At 37.9% G+C, this 20,176-nt stretch overlaps 1 protein-coding gene across 1 annotated transcript; it reads right to left on the reverse strand.

Annotated features, from left to right (window-relative positions):
- Positions 1–762: 762 nt before the first annotated feature.
- Positions 763–19,440, reverse strand: LOC104498588 (suppressor of tumorigenicity 14 protein homolog). The gene is given in 17 exon segments (XM_010141987.1): positions 763–921; positions 3,495–3,631; positions 5,174–5,241; positions 5,243–5,443; positions 6,135–6,318; positions 6,956–7,075; positions 7,182–7,236; positions 9,226–9,333; positions 10,366–10,463; positions 11,954–12,090; positions 14,831–15,050; positions 15,812–15,850; positions 15,947–16,128; positions 17,160–17,223; positions 18,110–18,238; positions 18,888–19,050; positions 19,360–19,440. Coding segments are annotated over 17 exon segments (2,145 nt in total).
- Positions 19,441–20,176: the final 736 nt, after the last annotated feature.

Consider the following 20,176-nt stretch of genomic DNA (forward strand, 5'->3'; position numbering starts at 1 on the left):
TCAGACCCTACAGATATGTTCAAATTGTAAAGAGAATGTAAGAAAGCACTGAAGATTCCTTTTGTTTAATTAATTAAAACTGAGTATTTCTTTCCTCTTATGGAAACATCATCCCAAAGAACCTAAATGATGGTTTTCCAGTACTTTAATGAGTATTTCTTGCATGTATCTGGTGTTTTTAGGAAAACACAGGAGACAGCCCAAAAGTTACAGCCCAGAAAGGATCAGTGGCGGCATAATGAGAGAATGAATTCACCGCAGCTTGGTACACTATACTAATTATAGTATTTGTATTTTCAAGAAACATTACGTAAATGATTATCTTTGGAATCCTGTAACATCACTAAGGTAATATATGTATGAGTTGAGCATATATGGGATGTGGCCACGAATAACCGGATGTGTGTATGTGGAAACACATATAGCTGTATAGATAGCAAGGGATATGGAAGGAGAGGAGAAGATTTGCAAAAGAGATATTTTTGTTACAGGTTTTAATCCATTTTATTTCGTTTCTAAGGCAGTGTTTTTTCTGCTGATGGGGGTAAGTATGGTGGGATCCAGGGATCTGAAATTGCTCTGAATCTGAAGAGTTACTGCTACATGAACAACAAATGATAATTTCTTCATAAAGAAAGTTCATTCTTTCACAAAGAAACAGTCAATGGCATTTTCATGTTATATCATCAGAGATGGACATGATAGACTACCGCAGGAAAAAGCTTTCATAAGGTAGATGATCTCCATTTTCTCCTTGACACATCAGTTCGTATTCTGACGAATCCAGTCATAAAGTGCCATCACCTTAGTGTATACATCAGGACGATTGCGCCAAGCACATCCTTCACCCCAGCTCACAATGCCCGCAAGGTACCATCTATTTCCCTTTCCTGCGCAGGCCAAGGGACCTCCAGAATCTCCCTAAAATGAAGGGAATTCAGCCATTACTACACACACACATGCACACAGAGTGCTGTTAATAAAAGTTAGGTTATTTAAGAATCATAAATACCTGCCCCTCTCTTTCTCAAATTACAGTATTAGAATTATTAGAATTATTCCTAGGTAAAATGTGCCCAGCTAGATGTCAAATTTATGCAATTTATTTTAACTTACGGTAGTAGCACAATAATCAATATAAAGCAATAGCAAGAAGAAGTTTAAAAAATTGCTCATTGCTAATATTCCATTGCAGCATTCATAAAGCAACTGAGCACGGGCTGAATTGGGAAAGGAGAAGACAGAGTTGGAAAGTGGGAATTCTGCTACCAGTTGACCATAAATTGTCCACAGACTGAAGGCAGAACTATTATACTGTGTATTAAACAGGAACAGAAAGATACCACACACACCCAACCAAAAAAACCCACCAAAATATACCCAAAACCAAACTGGGCACAATTAAGTTTCATCAGCAGTTGCATAATCGAGACTGTGTCTATATTCATAGAGGGAGAGGAAGGAACAAAGACAAAGGAATGTGCAAGTGAGAACTGGCTTCTCAAAGGAAACATGCAGCTCTGTACAACGTAGAAAAGTAAAAATTGCCGTTCAGTTCAGAGGATCGAAATGCATTTCAGCTCACAAATGTTTTGTGCCCTTCATTGTTTTATCTTATATGTTTTCTGTGAAGAGACCGGTCAAATGAAATCCAAGCAATTATGAATGTAGCTCATCTCTGCAGCTGTTTCTTATGCACACAAGGCAGTCAGCAGCCTCCAAGTTGACCCTGGGGTTTGTTTGCTGTTTCCAGTTCGAGCCAAAACATGGAAGGGGTCAGAAGAAAGCCACGTACCAAGAAACGAGAAACAACAAAAAGCCTTCATCACCCAACCAAACAAAATAATCTAGGGATAAGAAAAGAAGCCAGAACTGTTCTTCCTCTCTCTCAGGTTGCAGTTGTACTGGAAGTTTTGATAATGCAAGAGGCTGATCAAAGTGACTTGAGAAAAGAGGCTATATAGTCCAGCCAGTTCTGAAAGACATAAGGGGCTGTATGCTGGTGAAGAGAGGAAGGGTGCCAAGAAGAGGAACCAAGATCAAAGAACATCATAGAGTGATAAGAAAACAGTCTGAAAGAGTAGCTGTTTCATTTCTTCTCTGTAAGTATCACATCCTCTGAAGATGAAAGGTGGTTGGAAGCTTCACATAACCTGTACAGTACCTGCACAGCTTATGTGTCCATGAAGAAATGAAAAAAATCAGGATGCCCACAAGTCTGTACCTGTAGTAAAAGGGTTTCGGGGTGCTGTGCGGATTTCCTGAACTGCCAACATCATCCTTTCTAGCACTGCTCAGGAAATATACGAGTGACAGAAAAGAAAGGAAAAGCAAAGATGCTACCCAGGCTAAGAACTTAAAAGCTCAGAGCGCTAGGACTAAAACACAACATATTGTGTTGGAAACTGAACTGACCAGTATGGTATATAGTCGAATTAAGTTAAAATGTCTGTCTAAAAACCCAAGGGCATTTCTTAAGCGACACATTTTTTGGAGGACCATCAAGCCTCTAAACCAACATGTTTTAGCAAAACAATTTCAAGGTTTAAGGTTATAGACAAACTGCCCATGAAGTTAATAAAAATAATTCTTTGGATTAGAATTTAGAAACTACAGGAAGATCCTACAATTAATCTCTTGCATATAAAGAAGTTTGACCCATTAGGAACTATGATCTTGCAAAAATTATCCTAGAAGGTTAAAATAGTAAAACTCTATCAAATTACCACAATTTGAAAACCGTAACACATTTATGTTCCTTTACACAGTAACTGGTATAATAACCATGGTTGTAATTTTGAAAGTGAATATTCATCACACTAAGTTCAAATACTGATAAAGTACAGAACTAGTCTAATAGCTGAGAAGGAGTAAGAAGGATGAGTCAAGACAACTGAAGTACATCTGTCTGATCATATGCGCAAATAAACTAGGACGTATAACTTATGATGCCACAATGGAAACAAAACTTCTATTTATTACACACATGAATGAATATTTGAAGCAAAAAGTAAGCACTGTAACTTCATTTACCAAATCTAGCTTACAAAGAAATACAAAAGGCAAAGGTAACTGTAACAATACACTACTCATCATACTGTTACAACATTTTATTAGTCCCATGCCCAGACATCAAAAAAGGGAAAAAAAAATCAGTAAGAAGAGCAAAAATCACAGACAGCCCTAACTTTATTAACTTTATCCTTACATCTCTGTTCTTTTATAGGAAACATAACTGTTGAAAAGGGCAAAGAATGCTTTTCAACACATTTTACCCATTGTCTTTGCAAAACAATGTTTCTCAAGAGATTCAGAGATTAGCTATCTCAAATTTCCTTCCTTATTTTGGGGAGCCTCTAACTGAAATGTTAAATTAACAATACTCTCAAGACATCTCTATTACTAAAGAAAAAACATGAACAACCCACAACTCTGAACAGTTTTCGAACGAAAGAAAAAATTCCTTTGTAGTTTTTCTACAAGTTCCAGATTACCTGACATGCATCAATGCCACCATTAAGATTCCCAGCACACAGCATACGTGATGTGATAAGATCATCATAGAGCTTCTTGCAAACCCTTTGGTTAATTAGTGTCACCCGAGCTTCCTGCAGTGTTTTGGCAAGATGACCTAGAAAAAAAACACAAATGGTATTGCCGAGGGTATGGTGGCACAGATTACTAACAGATACCACCTGTCAGAACAAAAGAGAATTTCTCCAAACTCAAAAATCTACCCAGCTGATGACAGAAGAGTAATTCCTGTCCCTTCAATTGCTGCTTGCCTTTAGCTTTTGAAAACTATGCTACCCTCTAGACATAGAGTTCCCTTTGCACCACCTTTCCATTTCCTTACTCTTTATCCTTATGAGCTTGTTCTGCCTGAAAGTAGGAAAAAAGCCACAGATTTTATGATACAAGACTCTACACAGTGTGACTAATTTTGAATGCAATTTCAAATTATGCCCAAAGCTTTTTGTTGTTATTTACACTACAGTTGTGCTCCAAATATTGTACAAGTTCTACTAAATAAGATTTCTACATCCTTTTGCATCCTCTTACTTTTGGGGAAGGAGCTGAGGAATGAAAATGAGAGGGGGGAAAAAGAAATATTTTTTTAAAATCAAGGCAGTAAGTCACAAGAGATGTTAAGAGCTTAATTCTGTACTACAATATTGGCATAAGTTGTCATTGTGAACTACATACCCTAGATCATGTTTTGGCCCAACAGTGAATACAACCTTTTTAAACTTGTATGATCAGAGAAAGTACAGGGTTTTGGTTTCTTTGCTCGTTCAGCTCTGAGGCAGGTTAGGAATGAAACAGGTAAGATAGAAAAACAGGGCTTTTTCACACGACATTATACTGACATAATTATTACCTACATAATTTTGCTGAAAAGCAACACATTGTAAGAGGGCCATTTGCACTTAGACTATGTCGTTACCTAGATTTAAATCTTCTTTTAAAAAGCCATATTATGAAAGACAGAATTACCACAGTATATAGCTTCTGATCAAACATGAGGAACCAGGTATCCACACCGATGTGGAGACTATCGCAATGCTGAGGAGCTGCCTAAGACCAGGTTTCAAAGCTGGCTCCTGTTTTAATGCTGAGACAGGGCCAAGATCCTGTGCTCTCCAGCCCACAGCTCTCTCCATATCTGTTTGCTTTTTTCCTGCCTCCTCACTGCAGGGTGCTACTCCAAGCTGCACAGAGGGAGAACTCTTCATGGGGCATAGCTTTGGTTCAGACAAAGGAAAAAACCTCCACAATAATTTTGCAATTATTGCTCTTCATGGCCCAATATTGTCAAAGCCAAAGGCAATTTACTTCTCTGCAATAATTACAAGTCACTGTTTTCTTTGCCTGAAGATTGCTTGTGACCTATTCACCAGATAAAATGAGCCACGAGCATGCAGACAGGCACATTTTTGTAAATCTATGGTCATTTGCTTCTCAACGGTCTGCAACACTTGAGTATTCATACTGTCACTTAGCACCCACCACCCAAGAAAACTTTCAGAATTCACAGACTGTAGCTAAGGGAATAATTTCTAGCTTTTTATAGACTAAGTAAACCACAGATATTTTTTCTTACAACTATATATGTTTTATTGTTAGAGTTTAAGCCAAATTTGAAAGAAGTATATCCAGGAAATGAACATACTATTTTCTTTTATGGCTCCCCAGCCAGTTACATAGCAGACAGTTCCATAAACAAATACTCTAGAGGTGGGGTAAACAAATGGGCTGTACCAGCTCACTGAAGAATACAGGCATCTCCATTTCCAACAGGGCAATGTCATAGTCTGAGATAGATTGGTCATACTGTGGGTGGACAATAATCCTTTTGATTGATCTCATAGCTACACGATGGCTCTTTTCATTAATAGTGTGTAAGCCCATGTATGCTTTCCATCCCGATGGAACAGGGTATCTGTAAAGAGAACGTTTTTAGAACTTCCCATTGGAAAATAACGCAGAGTCAGTTCACTCCGTTTTATCCCCTTTTCAGTATTTGATGAAATTCATCAAAACCAAAGTGAATGGAGTAGAATACCACTTAAGAAGATAGACACGCTAACAGTCTCTGTCTCCTAAAACATTACTTAATGTTTTTACTTACTATTTTGAAAAAAACCCCAACTTTCTAGGGCTATAAGACCGATTCTTTGCAATGCACCATGCTTTGCAAGTCAGAAAAGTGTATTATTAACCTCTATTTCCTCCTTGCCACACGTAGGGTATATGTCTTCTCAGTTTACACTACCTAAATTGAACACTGGTGAGTTTTACATGCCACTTATCAATGAATAGTCTTTTTGCTGGGAGAAAAGGCCCTAAGTTCTACTCAGAAAATCCCCGCCATCTAAAAAAAAAAAAAAAGGGTTTTCCCTAACTCTAACAAAAGAGTGTGTTTAATCATGCAGGATTCACTAGCAGTAGAGGCAATATAATTACTTCAGATACCTAGGACTTCTGAAGCCAGCAGAATAGATATTGAGGGTTCGTGTAGTGGTATCATGACAGAGCCATACCTGAAGCAACTGATCTAGACAAGGAATAGCCACTGCAGACTTCTGAAAGCAACACCGCATATACTCTATGACAGTACAACTTCTTCACACCTCACAGAATAAGAATCCAGGAAGCAATGAGCAGCAGATATGAGCCACCTGTTGGAAATAACAGATACACCACACACATGGCCATGTGCTCCCATCTGTAAACTTGCTTGCCAAGGCCACTTTCCAGATCTTGCATCTTCACCTCCAACAACTCTGTTTTTCTTAAGCTGGTGTCTTCCACAGGCTGATAGAGGAAATTGAATAAAATAATAACCAAAACCACAGGTCATTTCATTTTGCTGTACTTTTATCCAAACTGAACTTTTATCCAAAGACCTCGTAGACCATAGACCATATCCATAGACCTCAAAGCTATTGGAAAAGAAGTATTTTCCTACTGTGCATTTGGTAAACAGGTAAGAGTACCTGCCCACTTTCACTCAATGGGCAGGTCAGGAATAAAGCAATTACTGCCTATATACTCCCTTAGAGCTTTCTAAAGAAGTTAGTAACTCAAAAAGACATTTATGCACAATTCTAAGCTGGTTGTTTCCCAAAGCTCACTTGAATAAAATCTCCTCTTTTCCCTCTTTACAAACACAGCTCTTTGACCACATTTCATTCAGCTCATACACAGCTTATCCTGAAAGTCTGTATTGCAAGAAATATGTCATCATAGACAGAATGGATCAGTGGATTTAAAATTATATGGTTCAAAATTCAAGACAGATGTTTTCATACAGATCTTACCAGAAGATTTTTGATTTTTAAATTCATATCTAATTTAATCAATTCTTAATCCAATAATGCTTGACCACAGCACAAATTCCTGATTAAGTTTCCCAAGTCATTATCTAATTCTTAAATAAATGTTACCACACCACAGTTCATTTCATCAGATCCATCTGCACAGTCTCTTTTTCCATCACGCTCAGGATTTGGTTTCAACAAACATTTTCCATCGAGGCATCTGTACTCATAAGGGGAGCAAATTTTGTAGGCTGGAATAAAAGAGAGGAGATAATGTCACATGTTTGGAGCCATGATTTCAAATGATGATGCAAAAAACCTTGCACATTCAACCTACTCGGTGACAGTTGTTCAAACCTACACATTCTGGTCTGCTTGAAGTCATAGTCTGTGCTGGTGTAAACTGGTTCCTCTATGGAGAGAAAACAGGGTAAAGGTTCCACTCCGATTTATGATCACACTAATTTCAGTCTCCACTGTCCATGAGACATCCTCACTCCCTTACTTAACTCTAACTGAGCAAGCTAGTCTTGTCAAGTCTGCTGTTTTCCCTTCACCAGTGCTCTTGGTATTACAAATTATAAATCATCACAGCAGATATCATCTGGAAGTTAACTTTTTTAAAGTGAAACTCTCCCTCCAATAAATTTTTGATGAAGGACTATTACAGTTTACTATGTGGGAATACTGACAGATCTTAGCAATAGGCTTCCACTACTATCATTCTTATTATCAGTTCTTTACAGTGACCTCTAAACAGTGGGAGGGACTTTTTTTTTTTTCCCCAACAAACAAGGACATATTCCTGGCTACCTCAAGGACATCAGCTTCAAAGAAAAGCAAAAATTATAAAGGCAAAATGCAAAAAAAGGAAGTCACTAGGGAGACAGATAGAATGACTAGGGAGACAGATAGAATGACTGCTGCAGTAATAGCAGCAATGTCCGTTAACGATGGTGGACCTACAGTAAAGAGACCATCCACGTGGCAAAGGACAAAAGTCCCAAAGATATTATGTCTCTCTCCTTTACGTTATTTGGTACTGATCTGGCAGCAGATTTTGAAACAGCCTTTCACCAAGATTCTTTTTCACTTTCACTTAAACTAACTACGAGCATTGATGCTGTTTATTGAAAATATCCAAAATGTTTGTTCTCTTCCACTTTTTCAGCCAAAGGGAAAAAAAAAAACCAAAACCCAGATCTGTGGAAGAATAAGTACCCAAAAACCTTGTCTTTCTGCCTACATTAAGTCAGCTTAAACTTTTTCCTCTCTAGCACCACAGGCAAATTAACAGTTAAATCACATTGAAGGACCAAATGCATTGCCCCACCATTATTTAATCAGTTCCAATCTGGAGTCATTTAGTCCTCTTCACTGCTTTGCGTGTGATACTGGTGGGAGGAAAGCATGTGATACACAGCCAGCACTAGCTCAAAGCAGGAGTCTTACTGTGGTCCCTGAAATGATTCAGCTGATGGCTTCCATTCTTATTTTCTTTTCCACCCTCCCTCTTACTATTGCTTCATGCAAAGCTGTTGTGCTCTCAATACATTTTGCTCTCTCAGATAGCTCTCCACAAATGCCTTTACTGTATCGACTTTTTTTTTTTAGTGTTAAAACAGCCCAACAGTATTAGAAAGACTCTTTACAAATGCCTTCCAGTCCACACCTCTTTAGGGACTAGCAGACTTTGAAACAAAATACAGCAATATGTGAGAACCTAACTTACAAATACAAACCTCTTCCAAGCATGCTTTATTTCAGGTGCCCCATTTAGTTTTGCAAATCCAAAGGCTACAAATCCACACCAGTGGAATCACACAGCCCAATCCTACAGATGTTGCTGGTTTCAATACACTCCTTCCAAGAAACAAATTAATGTAATACTACTTTTTTGGGTTTTGGTTTGGTTGGTTTGGTTGTTTTTTTGAGGGGTCGAGTGGGGGTGGCATTTGTTTTAAGCACACACATTGAAATTTGTATTATTTACAGAAAACAATTACAATCACTGAAGAATAAATGGTACGGAAAATGAGACTTCAGATGATGCAAGCTCTTCACCTATGTCAAGACTATTGCCAGGAATTTACAGTTCAACTGCAGCTGCATAAAATCCTGTAGTTTTCTAGGTCATTGCTCTTAAGAGGAACAACAAAGTAAGTAAATGCCTAACACCGTAGGAAGAGCAGGACGATTAATCATTAACATAAACGTGCCCTACTAGGGCAGGATAGAGAACATTATTCTGCTGCTGTTTGGTGGAAGAATGACCATTTTTGTTAAAATGTGTCTTTCTGCACTGGAAGCAGCGATACTTGTTTCCTTAAGTACAGTATGTTTCACAGAACATGGAAGTGCAAATTAATAAGTCAGATAATGGTGCATTTACTCACCTAACCCCGTCAATTTCTAACCAGTCTTTATCACATTTACTGGACCCTGGAGACTTTTCTTGAATTTGTATTATGAGGATTCTTAATGAGAACTTGTAGCCAGGCAACGGTGCCTAAAAATCAAAAGTTAAACATCCTGACACACACATCCACAAAATGAAAAGGCCTGTGTTTCCAAGATGGTAAATCTTGTTTTACTTATTATCAGATTGAAAGTACTGGATTTTTTTTTTTTAATGCTGATCAGAGCCTTTGAAGAACAGAAAAAAAAGTTACTATGTTAAAAATGTATAGAAATCTTCTTAGACTCAACTTTGGCCAGACTGCTGTAAAAAGGAGTGTAAACCTTCCTGCAGCCAGCACAAAGTGCTCTATCTGAGGTTCATGCTGTTTGTACTGTCATGTGTTGCTGTAGGTCAAATAAGAGATTTAAGATATCTGTGGCAGCTAGCCACTCAGCTGTGTTAGTTATGATCTTTCTGCTCTAGAAAGCCTTTTTCTTCCCTTTCCTGCATATAGATGAGAGTTTTGTGCTACAGGCTATTCATACTTTTCATTAGGCAGGTGAAAGGTAGAGGCTGTTACCAACTCTAGACATGAGGACCTTCCTTTTCCAGGGAAAGTCAAAAAAGTAGTTGAATGCTTAATGGCACAACAGATAAACACACCAGTGAGCTTGTGGAAATCATGAGCAGATTCTAAGTTCTGCCAAAGAGCTTGCTGGAAATCCAGAGCTGAATTTCAGAGCCAGAGAAGGTTATGTTTCTGCAGAGTTCAGGGAAATACCGTGTGGTATTGATCATATGAGGTATGATTTACATGACTTTTTTTTTCCTGACACAGAAGTAAAACCCTGACTATTAGTGATTTTCTCTGGCTGCTAGGATTTGTCATCTTACCCATCACTTTGCTTCTGTCATGAATAGTACTCAAACTCTTGCAAGCTGGCAATGTTTCCCTCCCACAGCTGGTGCTTGTACATAAGACAGGAAAGAAATGGGTGCCTGAGAAGAAGTCACGTGCATTGTTCTTAGTATGTTTTCCTCCCATTTCACCCACATCAAAAGACATTTCTCCCAGTTTTATTTATGTCTATATCACACAAGCCAAAATCATCACTGCCCAGAAGAGTTCCCAGCACTTACTCTGATGATCCAGCTGCAGTCAATGTTTGGCGGGTAGTAACTTGGGCAATAAGGGGAACTCAGTGTTCTGTTCCAGGAAATATAATGACCACCACACACTGGGAGAGAAATATATCAGCAAGGAACACAGTTATCTCAGCTGGGCTACAGGGTGGAGCCTACTTTACTTGCTAGGACCCTTTTCCATGCAGAAGGGCCCTTTTCGTTTAAGAGAGTTAGAAGAATGGGCTGTGACATTATTAAACTCAGGTTTTGATTCTATTAACAGAAAATCACGTAACTTCCACTGAATTCCATCACACTGAATTTCTTATATTTTTTGTTCTAATTACAGTTAAGGATAAGTACAAAACACCTCTGAGTGAAGTTTTTATTTTAAAAAATGTTCTGAAGAAGTATGTGGAACGAACATTTAAATGTGTGGACACAACTGATCTCCCCCTTCCAATTTACTTTGGACCTTTCTGTAGATGTTTTCAAATAATTAAAAAACAATCAGACCAATGAAGTGAAACTCTGATTAATTTCATGCAAACCAGCAAGTTTGCATGTCTGTTCCCAGACTGAAAATTCACATCACCTTTGAACAACATCTTTGAGGTTTTATTTTTCATGAAGAACTCTCCTAGATACCCAGTCCTTTGTGCAAATAGTAAATGCAAATATGAACATAACAGAAATCAAGACAGTTTTGAAAATAGCAAAATTTTGTGAGAAAACCTGGGCTGTACGTCATTTGGAGTGCCCATCTTCAGAACAATGCAGCAATTCTAATTCATAACGTGCAAGAGATGATTATTTGCCTAAGCAGCATCCAGAGTGACATAAGCCGAGATGTCTACGTTTTGATGAAGTTTATCCCCTGTGATTTGTTCCACAAGTTAAAAAATTGTCAATTGTTTAATTGTAAAATTCCTTCCAAAACTGTAAAATTCCTATCAAATAACTGTGGCTAAGCTTTCACTTGTGAAGCCCCTACATCTCCTGTAAAATCATACGGTTTATTGTTATCCAAAATATTTCACTAGTCACTCAGAAGTCCCGCAAAACTCATAGTACTCCATAGGTTTGGAATGCAATTCTTGGGTGTTGAACACATATTTCTTATACAGTTAACTACACTGAACAGTGCTTTCAGGAAAGGATCAAACAAGCATTTGGGGTTTTTTTCATTTTCATTAAACACGCGTTTTCCGAGCTGGGGATAGATTGCCAAAACTGATAAAAACGCTGCTGTCACTGAGGTTATCTACCTTTCCTATGCATTATAGTGCCTGTAAGTGTTACCTGGCAGACTGCTCTGATACCAGTGCTCCCTGTTACCCGTGTACTAAGACTGATATCTGGGAAGTATGGTTTGGGTAGTAATCAGGAAGACAAAAAGTCTCCCAGACCAAAGGATATTCTCTACTCTTTGTTCAGTTCTCAGACTTTTTTTTTTGAATGGATCAGAATGACAATTCCCTGATTTAATGTGCCAGCATTCCCTTCTCCCCAGATAATGTTCAGGCAATATCAGCTCTTTTAGAGGCAACAACAGGAATAATTGTGCTTACATATCAGATGCTTGTTTCTATTAATTACTTACTGATTTTAGGAACAGCTTGAAAATGAGCTTTTAATATGTTGCTTTCTTCTCTCTGGTCCAGTGAAAACGTAAGTAACATTACATTACTTGATGAAGTTAAATGTACAACAGGAGTCCAGGCCCCAGCTCCACACCATCTGAAATATTACAAAAAATGCATCAAAAACCCCAAAGCATTTCCCACATTCCAGTCATCTTTGCTGAGAAACTGGACAGAGTAACACATTATCTAGTCATCTGTTTCAGAAGTATTCCCCTGGCTACCACTTCCCTTTTATTCCTCCTCCCTCCAACTGATGCTACACATAATGCTAGTTTCCCAGCACTGAGGCTTAGTCACTCAGGGTGAACACACAGGTGTTCTTGCCTAACAAGCGCCCTGGAGTTTTCAGTCCTGTAAAAGCATCAGAAAAAGCAGTGCCAGATTACGTTACTTCTGTATGGATAGTGGCACTGAGAACTAGTGCATAGGACTGAAAAAGCAACAAATGCCAGTGCAGCGGTGTCGAGCAGCATCTATGCAACAAATAACTAAACATTTGCAACCTCTTAACATTCAGCTTGGTTTCATGTCACGAAAGCTGTCAAACAAGAGGTGAAGCCCCATGCGTGGTAAATATTTCTTCTTATTGTTGTTCTTTTGTTTAAATAATGATGCGTTCATTTTATCCTGAGGCTTGAAAATTTATTTCGCTTGTAATTTGAGATGCTATTTCTTGCATCTGTAAATTCACTCTTATATTCATTCCATTTTGAAATCCACAACATATTTAGGATTTCTTTTCATTAATTTACATATCTGTGTGAGAAAAATTTCTAAGTTTTCTCTTCTTCTATGTACAGCAAAAGAAAGCAGCTAAGATGAGGCCTCTCAGTAACTGACTATTATTTCCATCATAGCCCTCCATCAAGTTCCTTGATGACACTGAGATCCAGAGAGGCAGCATTAAAATTAAATTTTTGAACCTTAAACTGAAAGTAGTCATCTTCTGCTTTAGCAGGCTATTCCCTGCTCCCATTTCATGTGAGACTCTAGACAAGGGATCTGTGGTTTGTATCTTTTTTGCAGACTTTAAATCTTTTACTTGTCAAATTCTTTATAAAATGAACAATTTGAGTCCCCTCTGCACTGCCATGTGGAAATTTTTCAGCATCTTGACCTTTTACCCTGCTGACACCCCAGCTTATCTTCCAGCTGTACCTTTCATCATGGTATCATCAGAATAGCAAGGCAAGCACATATGAGAAGAGTTGTCCACGTGAGACGCCTACTTTCACAGTATGTCTTACAATCTCAGCTTACTCACTCTTTAGTATTTGTCACTGAACAGCTGTATTATTGCAGTTTACAGAAACTCGTGAGAATCAAATGCGTGACCCTAGATCTGAACATCAAGGAATAATGACTATATTACAGTAATTCCTGGCTGTCATGGATACTGGAAATATTATTATTAGTTCTGCTGCATCTGTCCTAAGAATGTCACTAGCTGCTTTTAGCTTAAGTAGTAAACTAATAGGCACATGCAAACATATATATTTGCTAGGGTGGCAATAAAAATAACCAAGAAATGTCAACTTTTTCGAAGGTACCATGAGGCTTTTAACATAATTTCAGTCACCAAATTCTGCTCCAGTTCTTTGATGGACGGATATCAACGCACATTCTTGAACTTTCTGCATTAGAGTTTACTGCATTGATGTTCTCTGAACATGTTACATCATGCACCTGTGTCAGTTTTGCTAGCTTCTAGGTGCTTTCACACACGTAGCTGACGCTACATTTCTCATTCCTAAAAAGCTGAGACATTACTAATAATATGCAATGGAGTAACATTTCCAGCAATAAATCATAATCTGCAGCAGAGCAGGTGCAGCCCAGCATCTGGAACTGGATTCTCTATGTGGTGCTACAATCTGAGACTAACTGCCTACAAAAGTCCTGTTTCCAGTCCATGCCTGGCTTTCTGGCAGTCTGCCAACAGTGGCAAGGTCTTGTGTCTTGTTCCACAAAGAGAGAAAAGTCTGTTAACAGAGCTGAAGAGGACTACCTACTCAAGTAAGTTAAAGCACTACTAAGTAAGTGCATTTCAGACATTGCTAACTGAATCTGCATACTCAGCTAGCCTCTTCCTGAAAGTTCTTTAAAAAAAAAAAAAATTCACCCCTGAAACCATCCATCCTCAGATTTTAAAACTTGTTTATTTGTTTTGTTAATGAAGACAGGTTCATGGTGGATAACATGTCCATACTTGAAATTTGATTCTGGAAATTGGGAGCAGTGTGACCACCGAAGATTAAATATAATCTGATCTCACTTATGAACTACACAGTGACTCTGAGGATGGGGCATTCCATAGACACAACACTCCTGTTATGAACAGGGATTTGCTTGTGAATTCACTGCTATTAAACAGTGTTTTCTGAAAGTAATAATTACAATACTCAGAAAAAATTAAAATCTGTATCTTTTTGAGTTGTGACAGTAGTTGTGTGAAATCAAAACAATTAAAAATGAGTCATAACAAAGAATAAAATCCACAGGGTTTTGTAACAGGCTCCCCAGGGAAGTGGTCATGGCACCAAGCCTGTCAGAGTTCAGGAGGCCTCTAGCTGGTGCTCTTCATCATACAGTTTAGCTTTAGGTAGTCCTGCAAGAAGCAGGGAGTTGGACTCGATGATCTTTGTGGGTTCTTTCCAACTCAAGATATTCTATGATTCTAATTAATTGGGGAAGATCTTTTTGTTGCCTTATCCAAGATTTTTAATTAAGTTGTATTTGGAGCCTTACGTTTTGGAAGCCTGTTGAATATCAGTATCACTACAGTTTCAGAGAGTTTCTGTACAACTCAACGCAACATCTTTGCACTATCATACCTTGTAATGATCTTGTTCTGCAGAGGAAGAAGGAAGTCATATGCTGACAAGTGGTGTGATGCACAGCTCTCTGGAGTGACACCATGCAAAGTGATAACTACCAGTCTCACCACACAGTTAGAAGGAACTTGCAGTCTCCACTGATAAAAAGACTTTTTGGGATTCATCAGAGTTAGAGTCCTGTTGTAACCTGGCTTGGCATACAGGTCAAAGGATACTGCTACATAAAAGAAGCTAGATCAGTGGCTGAAAACTGGTAAGTTCAATGATAAATTAATGGGTAAAATTTCAGAATAGGTGCCAACAATCATCTACCCACATTTCTTGACCACTCTAATATCTTTTTCCCTTACCGTTATAACTCTATCTTCTTTCCCCTACCAGGCTGCATCACCTTCTTCTGCTCTAATCAAGGAAGTACAATGCCTCACCACCACTGGCTCATTGCACACTCAGCAAGCAGGATGGGACTTGCAACTGCTGCCATTTCTGCTTGAAACCTACTGCTTCCTTTGCCGTTTTCTCTTCACTGCTCTCTACGCAACGAGAATGCTAAGTTTATGCTGTCAGTCTTGAGGAGTGCTTGGTATGGATAAACAAGGCAAAGCGAATTAAAGCTCTGAAGTACTTGATGGATCACTAACCATGAATAACCAAAATTATCTAGTCACAAGGCAAATGAATTATTTATAATTTTGTATAGTAGCTTTTTTAAAAATGCCGAAAAAAACCCCAAAAAACCACAGCTCATTGAATTTCAGTGTGAACAATTAAATTCCAACGATTCTAGTCAGAACATCAGAATAAAAGCTATAAGGTGTTTTAATCTCAGCTTTTATTTGGAACACAGAGCAGGGAGATCCCTACTCTGGTTTAATTCATAGGCCTTACAGATATAAGAATAACCGGGAAACTGCCGTTTTTCTGTCACAGGGGTTTTTTTTCCTGAAGCGGTATCAGTTGGGGTTGAAGAGTAATTACCTGATTTTAGCATCACATCATATGCTGTGGAATCTGAAACTGAAATTTAATAACTATCAGCCACACAAGCCAAAGACACAAACTGGAGAAAGAAAAATAGACAGAATAGGTATTAAATGACAGGTACATTGTTACCAAAAAGCTCTATTGTAACAACATCAAAATCTTCCTCCCCAGAAGAACTGAGCATGTGAGCTGCTTGTTTACTGCTGATTTCTTTTTGTTCCAAAGAGGTTAATTTTTTAAGAGAAGCAACCATGTCTTGTGGTGCCCAGAATGTATTCCAGTAGTAAGCTCGAAGTCCAGACTCTCCTTCACTGTGGAGGGAAAAAAAAATTGCATCGTAAATACACTCTAATTAATTAGTATTTTGGACATGCTTTCCACTGGTCTGCATTTCTGGCTTGCACAGTTTCATAACCAGATGAACTGCTGTGCAAAGAGTTGCAGCTGAACATGGTGGCAAAAAGCTCTCTTGTTGTTTTTTCTATAATTAGATATACTTTTAAAGTGTGGTGTTTAAACAGTTGCACACTGAGACTGAAAACTGCACCTAACAGAAAAGCCTTGCAATAATTTTTATTAAATTGGAATTTTCCATCCCTGCTGTATAATTATACACTTCAAAGATCATATTACAGCTCCAGACACATTTTCTTTAACATTTTTTAACTGAGACTAGCACCATACAACAATATCATTTTATGCCCATACTTTGGTACAACACTTCACACAGTTCTTGTTGAAAAAAACCAACCTGTACGTGTGCATATACAAAGTAGTACTTAAGTGACTTGAAGAGACAGTTCATAACACTCCTTCTTTCAAATTAGCTTATGGACTGACCTTTCAGAAGATTTCAAAGGCTATCAGGATAGTAGCAGCCATCTGCTCGATGAATGTTCATTTCTCACCAGGAGCTTAGTTAGAATGTCCTGCCCAAAATTGTACCTTTCATTATTGTTTTGAGAGCTTAAAAAGGAACTGCATTTAAATGGATGAATTCAAAATAAGATTCTGCAAATGGCAGAGGAAAAACCTGCTGCACTGTGATTTCAAAAATCAAAAGTGGATGAATAGACTACAAAGCAATCCATAAACCATGGAACAATTAATCAGACATCATTTCTCTCACCTATTCTACAGGGGAAGACAGATGTCACAATAATAGATTAGCTCAGCTCTTAGTTCATATACTTAAGTACATTTCTGCATTTTTCATTCTCAGTTATAGAGATCTATACTCTATAGAGTATGTTCTTCCAGGTAACTAATTTACAATGCACAAAAAAAGATCAAACACAACTGAAAATCTCAAATGTATACCGTATGCTGGAGCAGTACCTACCTGAAAGCAGCCACTACAGACTTCAAGTAGTACTTGCCCAAGGAGGAAGTCGCATAAGTTTCTGCAAAGTGACAGTTAAAAGATAGCAGAAGAAAATGTAAAGCATTACATTCTAGTGTCAATATAAACTCTTATGCTGTAAAGTATTTGTCTTTTTCTTACCTTTCCTCTTCCTTACCCTGCTGTATTATAAGTACTATCCTTCATTTCACAAAATATATCAACTAAGAATCATAGATGTGCATTTGTTTCCACTAAAAAAAAATACTTTTAAGTAACATCACATCTCAAGTCCGTTGAGATACTTCTTGATAATTAGCCATTTAAAGAAGTCTTTATAAAGACCTTTATATTTTTGTTTCAGTCTTTAAGTTTCCAGCACATAATCTGGACACGAGCAACTTGTATTGGCTGTGCACAAAGCAGCTTTGAGACACTAGATTAGCTCTTTCGGGAAATACAAGCTAACAGAGAACTGCTTTGTGTTTAAAGTGAACAGTTCACATGTACCAGGAAACAGTGTTGATCTCACAAATAAGAACTCTCATAAGAATTGCAAGAAAGCAAGCATTGTTGTGGGGAATAAGGCAAAACAAAAGAGAAAGTTAAATTATATCTGCAATTTGATGTCTAAAAAAAGAAATCAAAGAGAAAAATGTAGAAAGGAAGAGTGCTTAAGTAAAATGAAATAAAAAGCACACTTCCTTTAAGAATAATTTATCCATAACCTTGAAACACCCAAGTTTTAATACCTAGAAAATGTTTGCTTTACAGTAAGACACACAGCACCAGCTGTCTAGATACATTCTTAAAGGCACTTGCTACCTTTAAACTTATTATTTTGAAGCACAAAAAAAAAGTGACTAGAGTTTTCTCCTTAGTCCCAGTCTGACTCCGTACCAAATATTCTTAAATTATTGTTATACAGGTATTGTTATGTATGTGGATATTTACATAATTTTGGATTGCTTCTGCTTGCAGGAGGAATTTCTGTGACTCTGGATCATTGAGGTCATTTGTATAAGTCAAATTAGGAATTTCTATACTTCCACAAATATAAACAAATGAGAAAGCTGGAGCTGAGGGGAAAAAAAGCCAGACACCAAAAGATCAAAAATTAGCACATGTAATAACAGTATGGAAAAGCTTCTGGAACAAGAGGCTTGCAGAGGCATGTTTTTGTCCTTGACATCTGTAGGTACTAGTTCTTAAGAGAAACATGCAGTAATAGCCAGAGTGCTAAGTCAGTCCCATTGACAGAGCAATGGCCAGAAGGAAAGGAAAGGAATGAGGTACAGGTTCAGACATTCTAGGCTTCTACTAGGAAGCCTTAAATGTTAAACTTTCTTTTTTTTCATTGCTGCCTTCCTGAAGAGGTTTTAATGGCTATGTGTTGACACACAGAAGTTAGGTACGCATTCTCTTTTGAAAAAGCAAGTAGAAGATAGACTGTTAATTCTTACAGGTTCTTGGGAAAGAAGACAGTTCTAATAACGATGGCAGTGACATGCGGAGAAAACAAATCTAGAGATTAAATAGATACTTCATCAATCTTATGCAACTACCAACTGCTAATTATTGTATTTAGCAAAGAGTAAGGAGAAGAGAAAGTCAGTAGTTTTACAGACATTATGTGCTTAGCTGCTTAGTGCAGAGCTTTTCGTACCACTCACTCACACAGTGCAAAATACCCATCCCATCTAGACCATGCTGGGTAGTAACACTTACGTAACGAATAATGCAGCACTACAACGATTACTATTAAAGAAACTACAGGTAATATTCCTAGAAGACATCTTCTCCAGAAACACAGTCTCATCCATTTGAAGAAACAGTACTTTTGACACAAGCTTTCTCGGTAGGATGGGCAGTAGCAAATGTGCCGATTTTCCTAGAGAAAGACACAGGAAAGCATCAATTAGTAAGACAACAAAAGAAGAGCTATTTTAGTATATTTACCCTTATAGTTTAAATTGAGATAGTACCTTTCATGCTATCAGCTATGTCACACATGAAACCCACATATTTCTCAGCTGCTTCTTTACGGCATGCATTTCAAGCTGTGTAAGTGGGGGAAAAAATTGTCATCACTTTAGGTAGGAGCAAACTGAATATGAAGAACAGAGGTCAATACATACCAGAGTGAGCAGAGAGATTATTTACTGTGTTCCTACCGTAAAGGTTAACTGATGTCTCTTACCTGCCTTGCAGTCTGCTCAGAGTCATATGGAGTTGGTATGCTGTACACAGAAACCCGGCTGGAGGGGAAAGTCCGTATCATGATGCCTTGACGAATACCTTTTGATGAACCTAATAACAAAATCCTAAATGAACCTTATTTCTGAAGCCTAATACAGAACAGCCTGCTGCTCTCCCCGCCATGCACACCAGGCTTCTCTCATTTCATGTTTGCCATACTACTTGAAGCAGGAGCCGGCTGATCTGCGATCAAAGGTGGGGAGAAGTTACCATCACTGTAACTCTTTGTTTTCCTAACTGTCTAACTAGGATATGGATCACATCATTTGAAAAACAGATCAGTTACTTCTTTCAGGAATACAAGAGAAGGAAATAATTTATGACATAGTGCAAAGGACACGCAAGTAATTTACAGTAAAAAGTCCCAGAGCAAGCTAAATGAGGCAACTTCCAATAAACACCTTGTGGAATTCACAGAAAGAAGTATTTACGAGAGAGGTGTGCAATTCTGGTGTGAATTTTCCAGTCTCAAGCTGCAGTACCACTGAATAAGTGTAATTGCAAAGAAATTCATGTTCACATTTCTTGTTTGAAATTAAAAACCATTTTAAGCCAGCAAATGAACAAGTTCAGGGTATTCTGCATGTAAAATAAGAAAATCAAGGATGTGTGAAGAGAAATAACATATTTTTCACCCATTGAGAGAGAAAGCACAGAACCCCAAAACCTAAAAAACCAGAACATGTTCAAGAAACCTCAGTGCCAGAAAACAAAAAGGGAACAAATAAACCCCAACGCAGGTTACACAAAGACTACAA

Source organism: Buceros rhinoceros, unplaced genomic scaffold, assembly GCF_000710305.1.
Source record: "Buceros rhinoceros silvestris isolate BGI_N320 unplaced genomic scaffold, ASM71030v1 scaffold18508, whole genome shotgun sequence".
NCBI classification, from domain to species: domain Eukaryota; kingdom Metazoa; phylum Chordata; class Aves; order Bucerotiformes; family Bucerotidae; genus Buceros; species Buceros rhinoceros.